The sequence below is a fragment of the Adiantum capillus-veneris genome, chromosome 27 (assembly GCF_014529385.1).
Source record: "Adiantum capillus-veneris isolate H3 chromosome 27, ASM1452938v2, whole genome shotgun sequence".
Lineage (NCBI taxonomy): Eukaryota > Viridiplantae > Streptophyta > Polypodiopsida > Polypodiales > Pteridaceae > Adiantum > Adiantum capillus-veneris.
Genome location: NC_140957.1, coordinates 83,980,393 through 83,997,479, shown reverse-complemented (window position 1 = coordinate 83,997,479; position 17,087 = coordinate 83,980,393). Strand labels below are relative to the sequence as shown.

Here is a 17,087-nt window from a genome sequence, read left to right as displayed (position 1 = left end):
GGACGGAATCTACATCAGGAAGGGGGGCATGTTAACCCTCACGGCTCACGGACACCCCATCACCTACGATGGACGCGTATTATGTATTTGGTAGAGTCAGGTACCGGGCTTGTCGGTCCAATAGGAAAATGGTAAGAGTGATCGCCGATGAGAGGCGCACTCTAACTGGGACATTCAAGGGATTAGTTGGCTAAGCATGGGCGCCCAAGTGTGAATGGGGTGGGCTCATATAAAAGCCAACTAAACCTAATTTTTACTCATTCTCTCATTTGTGCAATAGAAGAGTGCTCTTGCTCCATCTCCATCTCCATCTTCTTCTTCTTCACCTCCTTGTGTGTGTGTGTGTGAGAGAGAGAGAGAGAGGGAGAGTGTGTGTGCGATCGAGCATTACGAAGGCACGACGGCGGCGAGGCGGTTGAGCGCGGCACGACTGCAGCTTCTTCTTCATCGCGGCAAGGAATCCACCACGAAGGCGAGCGTAGAGCGGTGAGTGACACACCCTTTGCTCTCTTGAGCTTGCTAGTTTAGGCTTGTTGTGTGCTTGGAGCCATTTGTGGCTCGCACACGGTGTATCGGCAAGTCCCTTGCTTCGACAGTGCGGCAAGGAGCGCACAGGAGGGTCCTTGCGTGAGGTTTTCTTTGAGCTAAGGTATTATCGAATGTTGAGATACCTTCGGTGATATAGGTAGTTGGAGTTCCCCTCTTACGGTACCCTCGCCATAGGATATGTATCTGGGCGGTTTTTTGTGCTTTTGACGTCAAGTTGGCGATCACACAGCAGTGGTTTTGAGAAGTTTATGCCCAGTAGTTGTTCTCAGCAGTTTATGCGCTTCCTTTTGGTCTGTCGGGTTTGAGATTTTGTTCCCCGTGCAGAGGAGACTTTGCCAGATTTTTCTCGTGAGTCCATTTTATGCGCTCTTGGTCCTTCTAGCTGTTCTTACATAGTGATTTTACTACTTTTGGTTTGAGTTTTCACTCCTATTCTAGGGGAAACTTTGTCGAAATTATCCCAAGCAATTTGCCATGAAGTTTTTGGCTACATTCTCTCGAGTCGTGGATGCGAGTAGCGCTTCCGAAAGAGAAGAGTACTACATCAAAAAGTTTGATGGTCAAACTTTGCCATTTGGCTGGCGGCAACATATGCAAGATGTTTTGATCAACAAAGGTTTGATAGTACCCTTCTGTGAAAGAAGAGAGAATGCGTACATTGATGATCCGTGGGATGACTTGAATGAGTGTGCTATGGTGACCATTCGCCTGCACCTTGGTGAATCCATTTACTTTACCATAATGGATAAGACCGATGCCAAAGATTTATGGGATGCTCTATGTCAGGCATGGGATGACAACAACACCTCGAACAAGGTTTTGTTGATGAAGAAATTGATGCACATGACCATGAAAGAAGGCAGTGATGTTAATTCTCACTTGAATGAGTTCAACAACGTGTATTGACAGCTTACTTCAAAAGGTCTCAATCTTGATGATGAAATGAAGGCCATTTTCTTGCTATGTTCGCTACCATCGTCATGGAATACCTTTATCACAGCCATAAGCAATTCTGCACCCAATGGCAAGCTAATTTTCAGTGATGTTGCTGGTGCGTTTCTCACTGAGGAGATTCGACGTCAGTCTCTTTATGGGAGAGGGCATGGTGATGTGTATGTGGCTAGTGGAAATCGTGACAAGCAAAGGAAGCATGGTCGTAGCTGCGATTGTTCTTAGGATTGCAGGCAAGGTCGTAGCAAGAGTCGTGGCAAAGACATGCGAAATGTTGAATGCTACTATTGCCTTAAAAAGGGACACTTGAAGAAAGATTGCCACACAATGCAGAGTGACAAGGGCAAAGAGAAAGCGATGTTTGACAAACTTAAAAGAAGAGTGAAAATTGAAGAGATCAATGTGGTTGAGTATCCAGACATTGAGAAAATTTCTAACGTGCCAAATGATGTGTTGATTTTCACATCGGATTTGAGTCATGATGCATTGTTAGCTCTTGACGAGTGTTATGCACAAAATTGGATTGTGGACTCAGGTGCTAGCTTTCACTTGAACTCCTCACAAGGAGTGGTTTTCTACATACACTGCCACACATGACACAATGAAGCTAGGCAACTCTTATGAGCTTGATATATGCAGTGTGGGAAGCATCAAGTTTTCTATGCGTAATGGCATTGAGTTTATGCTACATAATGTCAGACATGTACCCAAATTGACAAAGAGTTTGATGTCAGTTGGATGGCTGGATGATTTGGGTTACACTACCATATTTTCTCATGGTTCTTGGATTATCAAGAAGGAAAATTTGGTCATGCTTAAAGACAATTTGGCTCATTATACTCACTTTATGTCTCTTTTGTGAAAGAGAATTCTATTTGTGTAATCGAGCTGCCGTCTACAGAGTTGTGGCATAGCCGGCTAGGACATATCAAAAGGGAATGAAAATCTTGCAGCATTCTGGTTGTATCCCAGTGTTAGATTACTCTAACTTCTCTTTATGTGAGCATTGTATATATGGCAAACAGACTAGGTTGACATCAACGCCTTTGGACAAGGAGTTAGGGAGTCCTCTAGATCTCGTTCTTAGCGACTTGTGCAAACCTATGCCAGTCGAGTCTCTAGGGGGAGCATTATACTTCCTAACATTCATAGATGGCTCTACTAGAAAGGTGTGGGTTTATCTCTTGAAGCAAAAGAGCGACGCCTTTAGTGTTTTAAAAAAGTTCTTAGCATTGGTAGAGAACCAATCGGGTAGAAATCTTAAAGCTTTGCGCAATGACAATGGAGGCGAGTACATCTAATATGAGCTCACGGACTTTTGCAGTAAACGAGGCATTAGAAGATAGTTTACCATGCCTTACACACCCGCCCAAAATGGTGTGGTTGAGAGAATGAATAGAACCATTCAGGAACAAATCACTTCTATGTTGTCTACGACCAACTTACCTCAAGAATTTTGGGGAGAAGCTGTTACGACAGCTGCTTATTTGATCAATTGGTCACCTAGTACACCAATAAAGTACAAGGTTCTGTAGGAGATGTGGATGTGCAAAGAGCCCAATTATGACAGATTACGTGTATTTGGGTATGAGGCATTCTCACATGTACCAAAAGAGCTTAAACAAAAGCTAGATCCCAAATCACACAAGTGCATCTTCATTGGATATGGTGTTGATGGAGAGATGGGATATCGTCTCTGGCACCCAGAATCTAAGAAGGTTATATGCAGCTCACAAGTGATATTCAATGAGTCTAAGAAGCGAGTGAAAGACATTGAGTATTATAGAGTACGGTTTGAGGATGTTGCCTCACCACAAGTTACACGGAATGTTGGACATGCTAGTGATGCACCTTCCACTAGTACATTCACACATGTTGCTCCAGAGAGAGAGAGAGAAATCCAGTAGTCACGCACTTCGGAGATCTACTTATACATCTCGTGCACCGAAGCGTTTTGAACCAAGATTGGACTCCTTGCTAGTCACTGACTGCAGTGAACCCACTTGCTACAAAGAGGCCATTCAAATGGACGATAGCGTGAAGTGGGAAGAGGCTATGCAATCTGAGTATAACTCAATCTTAGCAAATGAAACTTGGAATTGACAGAGTTATTTGCGGGAAAACAAGCATTGCCATGCAAATGGGTGTACAAGAAGAAGTATATCACAGTTGATCCCGAGCCTAAGTATAAGGCAAGATTGGTTGCTAAAGGGTTCAAGCAAACGAAATGCGTGTATGTCGATGAAATATTTTCTCCACTGGTCAAGATGACTACATTGCATCTTGTGTTGGTCTAGTAGCCATCGAGGACATGGAATTGGTCCAAATGGATGTGAAGACAATGTTTCTTCATGGGGATCTTGAAGAGGATATGTACATGAAACAACCAGAAGGTTTTGCGATAAAGCTTGAGAAGCCAACACGGGCAGAACTGGTGTGTAGACTCAAGAAATATTTGTATGGATTAAAGCAAGGATCAAGGCAATGGTACATCAAGTTTGATAAGTCCATGCAGAAAGCATTAGGGAGCAGTGAAGCACATCTTGAGATACGTCAAGGACTCAGCTAGCAAGTGCTTACTCTTTGGGAACAGTGATGCATCCATAGCTGGATACACTGATTTGGATTATGCGGGTTGTGTGGACACTAAGCTATCCACGTCTGGTTATGTTTTCTTGTTCACTAAAATGGAATTTTTTTGGAGATCATGTATCCAGAATTGCACTTTGTCTTCCACCATTGAGGTAGCGTATGTTGCAGTTTCTATTTCCAGTAAGGAAGTTGTGTGATTATCTCGTCTAGTGGGAGACCTTGGTATACACCAAACTCCAGTGCTACATTGTGTCAATCAGAGTGTGATTGTGTTAGCAAAGAACCCTGTGTTTCACTCCAAGTCCAAACACATAGAATTCAGGTATCATGTGGTACGGGATATTTTCGCTAGCAAACGCATTGAGTTACTTAAAGTTCACACGGATGAAAACCCAACGAATGCTCTAACAAAGAGCTTAGCCTTAAAGCGGTTCACACATTGCGTAGAGATGATAGGCATAGGGTGAAGCTACAATCATGCTTCGCATTTTGTACATTTGTACATAATAGCCTCTACATTGTTTAGCCATATGGGCAACGTTGGCCTTCAAGTGGGAGATTGTTGGGTTTTAGGCCAAGTGGCCGCCAACAGGCAATGGCTGGTCGCCCATCTACATTGTTTTCTTATATAGAACAATAAGGAGAATAGAGTGTTTCCACTCTCTATAGCTCTACCCACAAGACCGTGTATCCTCATCATCCCCTTCCCTTCTCTCCTTCCCTCTCTTGCACTCCGCATCTTGCATCCATCACTCCTTTGCAATGGCCTTTCTCTTTTAGATCTTTGGACATGGTGGCTCTGGGAGGGTCATTACGTTCACTTCTCTTTGGACATGGCTGAGAAAGTTGACCTTGCTCCCCACACTTGAAACACTTGTTATGTTTACCAAAACGCTCAACCTCTTCAGGTGAAAATTTCTTTTTACCTTTGTAGCCTTTTTCCTTCGCCTTTCCTTTATTGTTGTTGTTGTTGTTGTTAGCCTTGGGAGAATTTTACATCGCATTATTCTTCCCCTTTGGCTCAAGTGGTTCCTTAGCTTCCGTTGGTTTTGATTCCTTTTTAATCCCTTGTTGGAAATGGATCCTTGAGGCAACCATAGAGTGATGTATGAACGTCGAGAGATTTTTAAGTCTTTGCAAGTTAACATACTCACTCATCTCCTCAAATAAACTAACACAAAACTGTTGCTTTTGTTTTGCAAAGTATTTCCCTCTTGTAGACTATGGATTTGAGATGTAACTCCCAAAACTCATCCACATACTTTTGAATAGACTCTTATGGGGCCATCCTCAACCATAGTATTTCCTCTTGTAGACTATGGTTTTGAGATGTAACTCCCAAAACTTATCCACATACTTTTGATATAGACTCATATGGGGCCATCCTTCAAGCTTCTCTGTGTGCTTTGCCGCATGTGTCGAGACTCACCGCTCAATGCTTCCGTTGTGAAGTATCTTGGGTGCTGCGAAGAAGAAGAAGCTGCCATCAATGCGCGCTCAACCGCCTCGCTGCTATCGATGCAACCGCAATGCTCTCTCTCTCTCTCTCTCTCTCTCTCTCTCTCTCTCTCAAGCATGCACACACAAGACACACATGAGCACATGAAGGAGAAGGAGACATATATGGAGCAAGAGCACTTCTTAGCTTACACCTTTTAGAATGAGGATTTTTAAGTCAAATGGACCTTTTATAAGAGTTTATTTACAAATGCCACTTGAGCACCTGAATTTACAAAGGCCTGTAGGGGTGCATCTGGCAGCTGCGGATGAAATTGGGGCCGTGGATCTTGAGCCCTGAATTAAAAAACCCATCGTAAATTTACAAATGCCGCTTGAGTACTTGAATTTACAAAGGCTTGCATTTACAAAACCATGCTGATTTCCATTGTGTAAGAAACACGCATGGTTGAAGTGGTTAGGGCATTGTTTTGCCAAGGGGGATGTCACAGGTTCAAGTTTCGGGAGGGGGCTTGGACCCTAATTGACATTTTGCCCCACATTGCCCCACCCTTGACCCCTCAATATTTGTGGCGTGTCATTTAGTGTACTTTTACTTTTAAATTTCAAATTTTTGCGCAGGTATCGGGCTGTGAGGGCGCCATCTAGGTTCGCTCTCACATGAGCAAATCGGATCGTTCAAGCTGAGGCTCACTCGCTCTCTCGCGCTTGCATGGGGTAGCTCCAAATTCATGGGTCCTGCTCAGTCAATCAAGTTATTTTTTGGCTCTAAACGTCTCCTCTCCACGGCTTGTTCTCAGGTTTTTCCGGCACCTAATATAACACACACACACACACACACACACACACACACACACACACACACATACACGCACGCCAGGACCTCTTTCACTGACACATCGAGGATCCTACACGGGTGGGCTGGCAGATTTACACACATACATACTCATTTACCTGCCATTTTTGGGTCAAATCTGCATGTATGCTCACACAGTTTATCTGCTACAAACAAGTGACATACAATCTGTGTGTCAGCCCACTTACGCCTCCATCATCATGTGCATGTGCACATTTTGATACATAGGTGTCATAGGGGTGTGTGCTCTTGCAATTTTTTATTGATGCACATGCATACTACATGAAATTGAGAGCTTTGTTCAATATTTTCAGAGAACTATATCAAGGGCTGTTTCTAGGTCAGGTTTCGGTCTTCATACAGGTACAATAGCCCATCTTACGCTCTTGCCTGCTGCTGCGGGTGAGGGAAGGTATTTTGTTCACCTTTCCAAACGTGGGAACTTGAGGGAAGAGGAAGTTCGAGTTCCTGCTTCAATACAATGTCTAAAAGAGACCAATCTGAGCACCTGCATTAGCCAGGGCAATGTCAAGATCCGAACAATTGAACATCTTCTTTCGGCTTTGGAAGGCATAGGTGTCCATAATTGCAGAATTGAGGTTCAAGGTGGAGATGAGGTATTGATCAGCTAAAACTATTCATTTCTTATTGTCAATGCAACATTTCTGTATGGTTTCTTCAATCATGCTGTTCCGTTAACCCTCAACTATAAAAGCATTGTAGTGTGTTTTGGCACGAGTTTCTACCCTATTTCTATAATATTTGGTTCTTATTGGAAGTCCTCTTCATTCGACGATATTTTAAACCTTTTTTTACTAAACTTTTGTAAACCATTTTAACTACAAAACTAAACACATTCTCTTGTCAAGATCTGAATAATGGTTGCCCCACCTCCTTGGACACTACATTATGGGAGAGCTTAACCAAATCAAAACATGTTTAGGTATTAGCATGCTCACCTTCCTCTTCTAATCACCTCCTTTGGGTAATGCACACTTGTTTTAAAAGGGGAAAGATCTTCTTTTTGATTCGACGCTCTCAATTGCTTGTGTTGTTGGAGGCTCACATATGCAGCTTGCTGAGACTTTTATTTAAACTTGTGACAATTGTCTTGCTTTCTGTGGTATGCAAGCCATCTTTGAACTGTAGCCCCTCGGTGTGCTAGCAATGACAAGTACATATGAGTCTTGTTTCTAATGTCTACGATCAAGTAACCTTGTCGTAATGACATGCATGGTTTCTAATTATCCTAGTGTGCTGCAGGCTCTGTAACCTCTTGGCTACTACCTTGGTGAAATTTTCCGGCCCATATAGGTAGGCTTAGACCCAGAGAGAGGCAGCCTTTCTTGAGCGCCCTAGGACAGCCCTAGAGGTGAGACCTTGGTGCTCATTTTGAAGCCATAGAGGGGCAGCTTCCTTCCGTTTTTGGAGTAATCGGCCTAGTGTTTTTTGGCAGCTTTCTTATCACCTTTGGGCAGCACCCTCAGGACTTGGGAATGCACTCTAGATATGAGGGGCATTGGCAAACACTTCCCTTCTGTAGATTATTGTCATAGCGGCCCTCCATCATGGTGATCTAGTCCAGTGGAGGCAGCCCTTTTGATGGTGCAACTGGTGTAGATCAGTGGACTTTCAGGCCTTTAGGCATGTTTTCTCTACTCTTAGTGTCACCTTGTTGCTTGTCACTTGCACATCTAATCCTATCTGCATGTGGACAAGCGGAAACTCCTACTTCTAGGGTTTAGGATAGCTTAGGAAGTGTTCTGGCACCTTTGTGAGCCTGTACGCAGGACGTGCATGTCCAGGTGCTTTAGATTAGTTGCATACCCTTTGATTGCACATGAGCACCGCCAGTGTCTGCTAGGTGTAGGCATTAGGGAGTGTTCCCATCATAAAACTTTGCATTAGTATTTGGCCTAGGTAATTTAGCATGTGAAGTACCTCTTATCGGCGAGTTCTTAAACTTTAAACTTATTAATAAGTGACATTATACCAGCATTTCATAAGTCGTGGGCATCCTTGGAGCTACTGCTCAAACCACTTGCATAAACCTGTATAAGTGGCCTTGGGGGCCACCCATTAGCATCATAACATCAGTACCATCTACCCAATGGGCAGCAGTCGAGCTTGGCGTTTTTGCCTAGCAGCAGCCCCTCAGTGTTTTCATTGCCCTCAAGCATCAGATACACCAGCGTTTTGCAGATCTGCAGCTCCTGCATCAAATCAGCCTGGTGCTTCCATTTTCAGCCCTCAAGCAATCAGCCCCTTAGCGTGTTTGTAGCAGATCAGCCTGCAGCAGATTTCAGCCCTCAGATCAACCAGACTCTCAGATTTTAGCCCGTAACCTCGTCAAGTTTGCAAGTCCAAGTCAAGTTCACTAGCGTTTTCCATTTTCAGCCCTTAGGTTCGTAGATCCAAGCATCTACCGCGGTTTGGGATCCCATTTGGTGTTCCCCCCGCCGCCCCCCCCCCCCCCCCCCCCCCCCCCCCCCCCCTCTCTCTCTCTCACACACATTAAAGTAAAAGGAACCTCATCTTGAGCTATCACCATCAATCTCTTTCATTGCACTTGACATTGGTATCGGAGCTTTGGACATGCGACGCTAGTGGGGATGTCGTGGTATGTAGTCAATACTATGCATGATGGAGCTGATGGTTATATTGTCTTGTGGGTGACTACCATGGGCCTATACCTTGCACTTTCCTTTAAGGGTACTGACGACGTTAGTGGGGATGTCGTGGTATGTAGTCAATACTATGCATGATGGAGCTGATGGTTATTTAATTGTCTTGTGGGTGACTACCATGGGCCTATACCTTGCACTTTCCTTTAAGGGTGAATCTGGGCTTATCCTGGATTCATCTAGGTATATTTTTTTGTCGTATTGCGGACATGCAGACTTCACATTGTGAAGTTTTCGTCCGAGTTACGACTAGTTGATATTGTGCTAATTCTTTCTATCTTTTGTGGTGCGTATGCCCTATCAACTACCTCATTTTTGTGCTAATTTTTTCGATTTAATGCTTCTTTTAGTGCTAGGCTTCATTACGGCTGAGTCTGCCCTTGATCTCCGGAGTCATGACAGAAACTAAGTACGCTGAACTTTGTGTTGATGTATGCTCATGTGTGTGTGTGCGTGTGGTGTGTGTTGTGTTTGGGAGCATATGTTAGTACCTAGTTCTACACCCACTATTGGGCACTGACGACGTTAGTGGGGATGTCGTGGTATGTAGTCAATACTATGCATGATGGAGTTGATGGTTATATTGTCTTGTGGGTGACTACCATGGGCCTATACCTTGCACTTTCCTTTAAGTGTGAATCTGGGCTTATCCTGGATTCATCTAGGTGTGTGTGTGTGTGTATATATATATATATATGCTTTGGCTTTACGAACTCAAGGGAAGAGAAGAATCAAGCACCCAAGGAACCTCACTCGGATTTTTTCTCACTATAGCAAAGAAGTTTCATGTCCGTGCTCGGACTAATATCTGTTGCCTATGGATATTAGCCACTTCCACCCATAGTCCATTGCGCATCCCGTCATCGCTATGTCTTAGATATCAGAGCTCTTTAGCAATGTTTGTTATATCACTCAAAAAGAGAACGTAAAGAATCACATAATTTCTTTTGCTTGTTAAGTTTTGGTTTGTAACCCAAGAAAACTTGGGCGTGTCGATCTCCCTAATCTATGCTTTTGAAGAGTGTGAAAGAAATTGACATGGCCGAAACTATAGTGAGCCGTTCATAGTATAGCTAGTGTGTTAATGATGAGATTAGGGAGAGAGATTAATACTAAGGCAAGTAGCAAAACATAAAGGTAGTTTGATAACAAACCAAATGCAAATGGTGGTTACAAACTGATTGGATGCGAAGTGTGTGGATAGGGATTCTTTTATAGGGGTAGAGAGAGAGCATCTAGTGACATAAGTGATGATGTTAGATGTAGGCTTCCAATGTAGAGGGGGTTTCCACTAGTTGGTGGTGCATATGTGGCATACACCCCAACAAGCCTCCTGGTGTGTATCAAAGTAACACCCAAAAGTACAAAGGATCCTCCGCAAGAGAATTTAATAGTAGGATGGAGGAATCAAACGTCTATCCTAAAGAATTTAACAATAGGAGTAGACCAAACAAAACACCTCCCTTAGAGAGGAGAAGTCAACTAGGTGGTAGGTCAAAATGGTGCTTTCAAAAGGGTTCCTCCAATGTTAGAGGTCAAAGGTGAATGCCTACTTCAGATCTTTAAATATTTTGTCGTCAATGTCGACTATAAAGTGTTGGATGCTTCTCCTCCCCTTGAAATTATGGTCAAAATCATCAAAGTGAGTGAACGGCATGGCATACAAATCAAAATGCCTATCTGCTTTGTCTGTGTCGTAGCTTGAGTCTTCTTCTTCTTGTTTTTGATGAGCTCGTGTGTGTGGCAAACTGTCACGTATGGTATTACATACAAACCAAGTAGAGCAATTAAGCTCATGTTCACAATGTCTTTTTGCCTATACATGAGGAAGGTCTCACCATTTAGTGTCATAGTGGCAATGTCTAATCCTCCATGTATCAAGCACACAAGATCGTCTCCAAAATGAAGAGCATACATTGCTTTGTTTCGTGATGCACGAGTGAAGTTATATATTGCTTAAGGTGCACCAAGCTTGGGTGACGTGCAAAAAAGAGCTTTAGGTAGGGCCCATGTGAGTTCAATGCCTAAGGACTTGTGGGAACTCGGTTTTTGTGGAGATTTGGCTTTGATGTTCACAAGACAATGGTATGAGACGAGCTGCTAACGGATTTGAAGTGGGTATAGGGTGGATTTAACAACCGTAGGCGGGTCCGTGGCTTGGTTGGACGGAGAATGTTTGAGCAAAGTCGGCATTTAGTGGTCGGAGCGTGACGCGTGGGCGGAGGACTTTGCCAGTCGAAAGGATATAGTGGGCGGTAGCGGGCTGGCGAGGTCCGTCAAATGGACCTCGCCAGCCCTATCGCGTTCGTTCACGAACGCGATAGGGCTTAGGAAAGGATTGAACACCTTTCTAAAGTCCGCCAGTGGCGGCCAATGGACAAGATGGAGCGCCCTCCTTTCTTAATGTGTGGCCCCTCAAAAAGTAAAAAGAAAACCCCTTGAAAAGGGGTGTTCCCATGTGCTTGTTGACAGGCTTGGGGACTTTTTTCGCCACAAACATGCTTTGAGTAATAAATGCTCTACAGCACACCCTCACACTTGTTGAGCTGCTACAGAAAAACCAAGAGTTTGGGGTGTAATGATCTTCAAAAGATGTCAATTTGATTGAGCAATTGAAATGGCAATCCTTGGTTGATTTGAGCTTGGAGAGGTGCTATGGGAAGCTCTCAACAAGAACTATGCACACACACACACACAAAATTTGGGAAGAACAAAGGTCGATGAAGCTTCCTTTTCCTTGATTTTCAAAAACGCCACCAAGAACTCGTCTGGGTCCTTTGAACGCTTTTAGCAATCCTCTCCATAGATCCTCCTCTTCATGCGGAGCTTCTCCCATGATCAATGAGCCAAGTGCTTTGATACCATGTCAAAATTGACGATGTGGAAGCGATGAACCAAGGAGTGAAGCACGAGAGAGAGAGAAATGAAATGATATATTAATGTCTTCAAAAGGCCAAAATGACCTATGAGACCATCAGATACAAAGTGGTGAATCTAATACAATGTCTGAAGTACAGGTACAAAAAATACTGAATGTAAAGATGAAAACTGAAAATGAAGTGTGAAATGTGAAATGTGAAAATGTAGAATAGGCCCTCAATGACAATCAGGGTGTCGTGCTAGAATGCCTTTGATCCTCTGCTCCTCTGCTGGAGTCTCCGTCGATGGAGGGTGCTCCTGTGTCTCGATCGTGGTCGTCTCGATCTCCCGAGCTCAATCGCCCTGCCAATGAGGGTGCCTCTGGTATGAATGCGGGTACAACCCTGTGCTGGTGGTTGGTCTCTTGGCTCCCTCGATCCAAAGAAGTCTGTGATCTGTCTCTGTGACTGTCGTACTCCATGTCTCCTTAGTAGACTATCTCTATGTCGGTGTAGCTCAAGTAGATATAAGCCAAGGCATCTCTAATCCTGATACCTCATGACTCTATCTAGGGGTCCAAAACCCTCCCTGCATAAGCAATGGAAGCGTCCTCGTATCTCATAATACACAGTGCAGTGGCATATGTAGTGTAGCTCTGTCTCTGGCTCTCTATCGCATAGTTGGCATATCCTAGACTCCGGTAGTATCCCTTTGAATCTACCTGTCTCAATCTCTAGCTGGTGTGAGGATGTGTGAATCTGACCAATAGCACATGGCAGACCATGAGACAAATGAGTGTCCATGTAGCTCGGATGAGTCACAAACCCATCTCCCGAAAGTTGGAGAAGATGCTCTTTGTAGAAAGCCATCTTCGTGCCCAACTCCTACATCGGCTCTACCCATGTCCTCCTGGTGTCCAACTGTATAAGATCCTGACGAATGAGTCTAGTGATCTCCGTCCGTGTGACTGGCAGGGAGGGTGCGAAATACTGAAAAGGAGGCAATCTATCCATGCTGAGACTGTTGCTAATTGGACTATTTTCTTATTTTTAATGATTAATCTCTTTTTTTATTATATTTTATTATGTGCACTAAGAACTGTTAAAAGATTGTAGCTACAGGAACTGCCATCAAGAACGGACAAACTCTGATGTGTCATTTGATGGGTGACGGTAAACATCGCGAAGGAGTTTTCGTAAGTTCGGTGGAAAGGGCCGGGTTACGAGTGCCCCTGATGCGTCACATGATGGGTGACGGGTGCATCAGTAAGGAGGCATCTCGTAGGCTAAGGAGGAAATCCGAACTAAGTAAGAAAATATGCGTAAGAACGCAAGCACAAGAATAAAGATGGGTTCAATGAAGCTTTTTACGAAAAGCAAGAACATTCGCGGGAGGGCAGATGTTTTCCCGCAAGAAGTTTGTGTCTGCATTGCATCTGTGTCGTGTCCTGCACCCGGGGACGCCTGAAATGTGTTCGTGTAGCACTGTTTTCACTAACTGAGTAAGTTTTTAAAGTTTGAACAGGTTCACACTTTATTTTATAAAGTGGCCGGTCACTTAAAAGTGACCAGCCCTTTTATTAATAAAAAAAGCAAGCAAGGCTCTTAAAAAAAAGCCAACGCTAAAACCTACGCAGGGGGATGAAATTTGCGATCTCTCTCTCTCTCTCTCTCTCTCTCTCTCTCTCTCTCTCCTCTCTCTAGGGAGCGCCCAGCTCTGCTTTTTCGACTCTATTCCCGCCGGGTGTCATATCCTATAAAAGGGTAAGCCAGCGTTCCAGTTTTGAGAAGTCGGGAGCAGTAGAAAGTGCTAGCGCTGGGATTCTGGAGTAGAGACTGGCGACGGAAATTGCAAGTGTTCGCGTGACGACTGAGTACGGAGGTCGATTCTCCGAGCAAGGAGCGACAGGTATAAGGTGTTGATACGCATTGAGAATTGTTGCTTTGTGTGGTTTGTTTTGCAGGAATCTCCTGTCTTACGGGAAGGCCCTTCACGGAAAGTACGGCTTCACGCCTAAGTCCCTTACGGGAAAGTACGGCTTCGCGCCTAAGTCCCTTACGGGAAGGAACGGCCTTGTGCCCAAGCCCTTTTACGGGAAAGCACGACCTTCGGGTCTAAGATTACAGAACGGAGGGGTTTCCTCGGGTTCTCGTGCTTGTATAAGAATACTCCCTGAATAAAAGAATACTCTTAACGGGGGGGGAGACCAGCCCATCTTCTGGTCCCCAATATTGTGTCGATCTTCTCCCTTCTCTCCCTTTTGCAAAGTATTTTATTTTTCAGATTTCTAAGTGCTCGTGTACGCTCCCGTTTTGTGACAGTGGTATTAGAGCTCGGACTCCTCTCTTTCTTTGCAAAGAAGGACGATTCTGGGAAGAACGGGAAGAACCATGTCGGGCCAAGGGAGAAGCGTTGAAGAGGAGCTTCAACAAGTGCAAGCTCAACTTGTAGATTTGCAACAAATCTTACTGTTGCCAGACGTCCAAAAGCTCCTGGGCGGAATGAAGAAAACGAATGGAACTGATGCAGCCAAGCATCCAGACAACACTGTTGGTGTGAGACCACAGGAGGAAAGAGAAGAAGAACGTGCCGAGGTGCACAAAGGATCTTCGGATCGGAATGAACGGCCTACTGCAAGGAAAGGCCAGGAAAAAGCTCTCTCTTTGCTAGACGAGAGCAAGGACATCTCTATCTCATCTCCATCTTACTCTCCTGATTATACTTCTACTTCTCGATCATCTCGTCAGAAGAAGGAAGCCGCTACTACTGCCACTACCCTACATCAACCTAAAGATAAGCCTCGATTCAAGAAGCATGGTCGCAAGTCTCAACATCGCATGAGAGTCTTCAAATCAGGCGACAAGGACATCAAGTTCGAAACCTACAACGGACGGAGAGACATCTCCAAAGCACTGTCCTTCATCAGACAGTTTGAAGTCGCCTTTACCAATGGGCACTTCACAGAAAGATCCAAATTACGCCATGTGGGGATGCACCTCAAGGAAACGGCAAGTAATTGGTGGTTAGCCAAGATTCTGGAAGGTTCTTAGGCCAGAACTTGGGAGAGCTTCAAATCTGAATTTTATGAACAATTTCTTCCGCCTGACTTCGAGCACGATATACGGAAGGAATGGGACTGGCTTGCCCAAAAGGAACATGAAAGAGTAACGACCTATGTGGACAAGTATTGGTCGGTTCTTCTAAAGGTAACTCCCTTCATGAAGATTGCCGACGAGGAAAAGAAACGAAAGTTCGAAGCGGGTCTCCAACCGCAGCTTCGAAAGAGTATGAAAGTGTATCCGCATGACACTCTTCAGAGGATGATGGAGTCAGCAATCATTGCTGAGGATTTGCACTCAACTGGGACGCCCAAAAAAATGGAGCATAGCACTTACCGTGCAAGACAAAGAGGGGTCTACGATGACCAAGGAGGCCAAGGAAGAAAACGTCCTCCATCTAGGGACGATGATCACTCTAAGAAGCCAGAGGGCAATGGCAAGCGAACTAAGTATCTTTCTCCTACTCAACTCCAAACTTTCAGAGAGGAAGGAAGATGCTTCTACTGTGGCGAGAAAGGACATATGAAACCGGATTGCCTGTTAAAGCAACAACGGCAAGAACAAGCCTCTGCGAGGCAAGAGAAAGCAAGGAAGGAACCCGCACCACCAAGCTCGAACTCAATTCCAGATGTTCAAGGAAACAAAGAAACGGAGAAAGGGAAGCGTCAACTTCTGAAGGGCTGGAGGTCTTTGAACAACCAGCGAGTACTGATTCTTTATGATCCAGGATCCACGGATAAGTTCATCTCCCTGGATACTGCGGAACGTTTGTGCCTCAAACCGGCTCAGCTTGGCACACCGGTTACATCGAGATTGGCATTCGAGGGGTTGACAACCAATGCAACTCCCGTGCAAGGACAGCTCAATCTTCGGATTGGCGAGTACAAGGACGGCGAATCATTTTTGATGGCACCCATCGAGGGATGTGATATCATCTTGGGTATGCCATGGCACTTCCACATGACACCTATTTCAGATTATGTGGAAAAGACCCTCACTTTTGATCATGGGGGTAAGAACATAAAGATTCATGCTGATATAGGAGATTGGCAGTTCCCAATTGTAAGCCATATCTCCATTAAGAAAGAAATGAAGAAGTGTGTTTCTGCTTACTTGATTTTTGCACGTGAAGGGGATAAAACTAGTAGGGACTCTCTCTCTAGTCTGGAAATTAAGCGTCTTCAATTTATTGAAAAGTACAAAGATTGTTTCACGGAAACACTTCTTGATGAACTCCCTCCGGTACGCCCGGAAGATCACTGCATAGATCTCATACCGGGTAGCTCGCCTCCCAATCAACCCCCTTATCGGGTGAGTCTTGCTCAGCAAGAGGAAATTCTGAAGCAAGTCAACGAGCTTCTAGAGAAAGGGTTAGTACGGCCAAGTGCTTCACCCTACTGCTCTCCAGTTCTACTGGTGCAGAAGAAAGATGGCACGTTTCGAATGTGCATAGACTATAGGTCTTTAAACAAGATCACGATCAAGAATCGCTTTCCGATCCCTCGGATTGATGATATACTTGATAAGTTGCAGGGTGCAAGTGTCTTTAGTCGCATAGACTTAAAGAGTGGGTATCATCAGATACGGATCGCCCCTGAGGATGTCCATAAGACTGCTTTCCGCACAACCTTTGGACTATATGAATTTTTGGTAATGCCTTTCGGCTTGACCAATGCTCCTGCGAAGTTCAATCGCATGATGGACCGCATTTTCAGCCCGTACCGAGCTTTTACGGGAGTATTCTTTGACGACATACTTATCTTCTCTAAGTCAGAAGAGGAACATCGGAAGCACTTGGACTTAGTGTTTCAAGAATTACGAAAGCATGAGTTGCACGTGAATGCAAAGAAGAGCGAGTTCTTTCTCTCAGAGATACACTATCTCGGCCATATAGTCTCTCACAATCAAGTGAGTATGGATCCTGCCAAGATCAGAGTGGTAGAAGATTGGCCTATGCCCACTACGGTACATGATGTACGTAGCTTTTTGGGATTATGTTTATATTATCGAAGATTTGTCCGAGGATTTGCTCATGTAGCAGGACCACTTCATGACTTGACAAAGAAGAAGATTCCTTTC

The 17,087-nt window shown here is 44.5% G+C and overlaps 1 protein-coding gene across 1 annotated transcript in view; it reads left to right on the top strand.

Moving 5' to 3' along the window:
- Nucleotides 1-6,058: 6,058 nt before the first annotated feature.
- LOC147422292 (putative UDP-3-O-acyl-N-acetylglucosamine deacetylase 1, mitochondrial) overlaps nt 6,059-17,087 on the top strand; it is a 41,878-nt gene continuing 30,849 nt past the window's right edge. The window contains exons 1-2 of the mRNA XM_086503210.1: nt 6,059-6,350; nt 6,721-7,023. Of these exons, the coding sequence (XP_086359336.1) occupies nt 6,282-6,350; nt 6,721-7,023 (372 nt within the window). The 5' untranslated portion in view covers nt 6,059-6,281. The remainder of the gene's footprint in view (nt 6,351-6,720; nt 7,024-17,087) is intronic.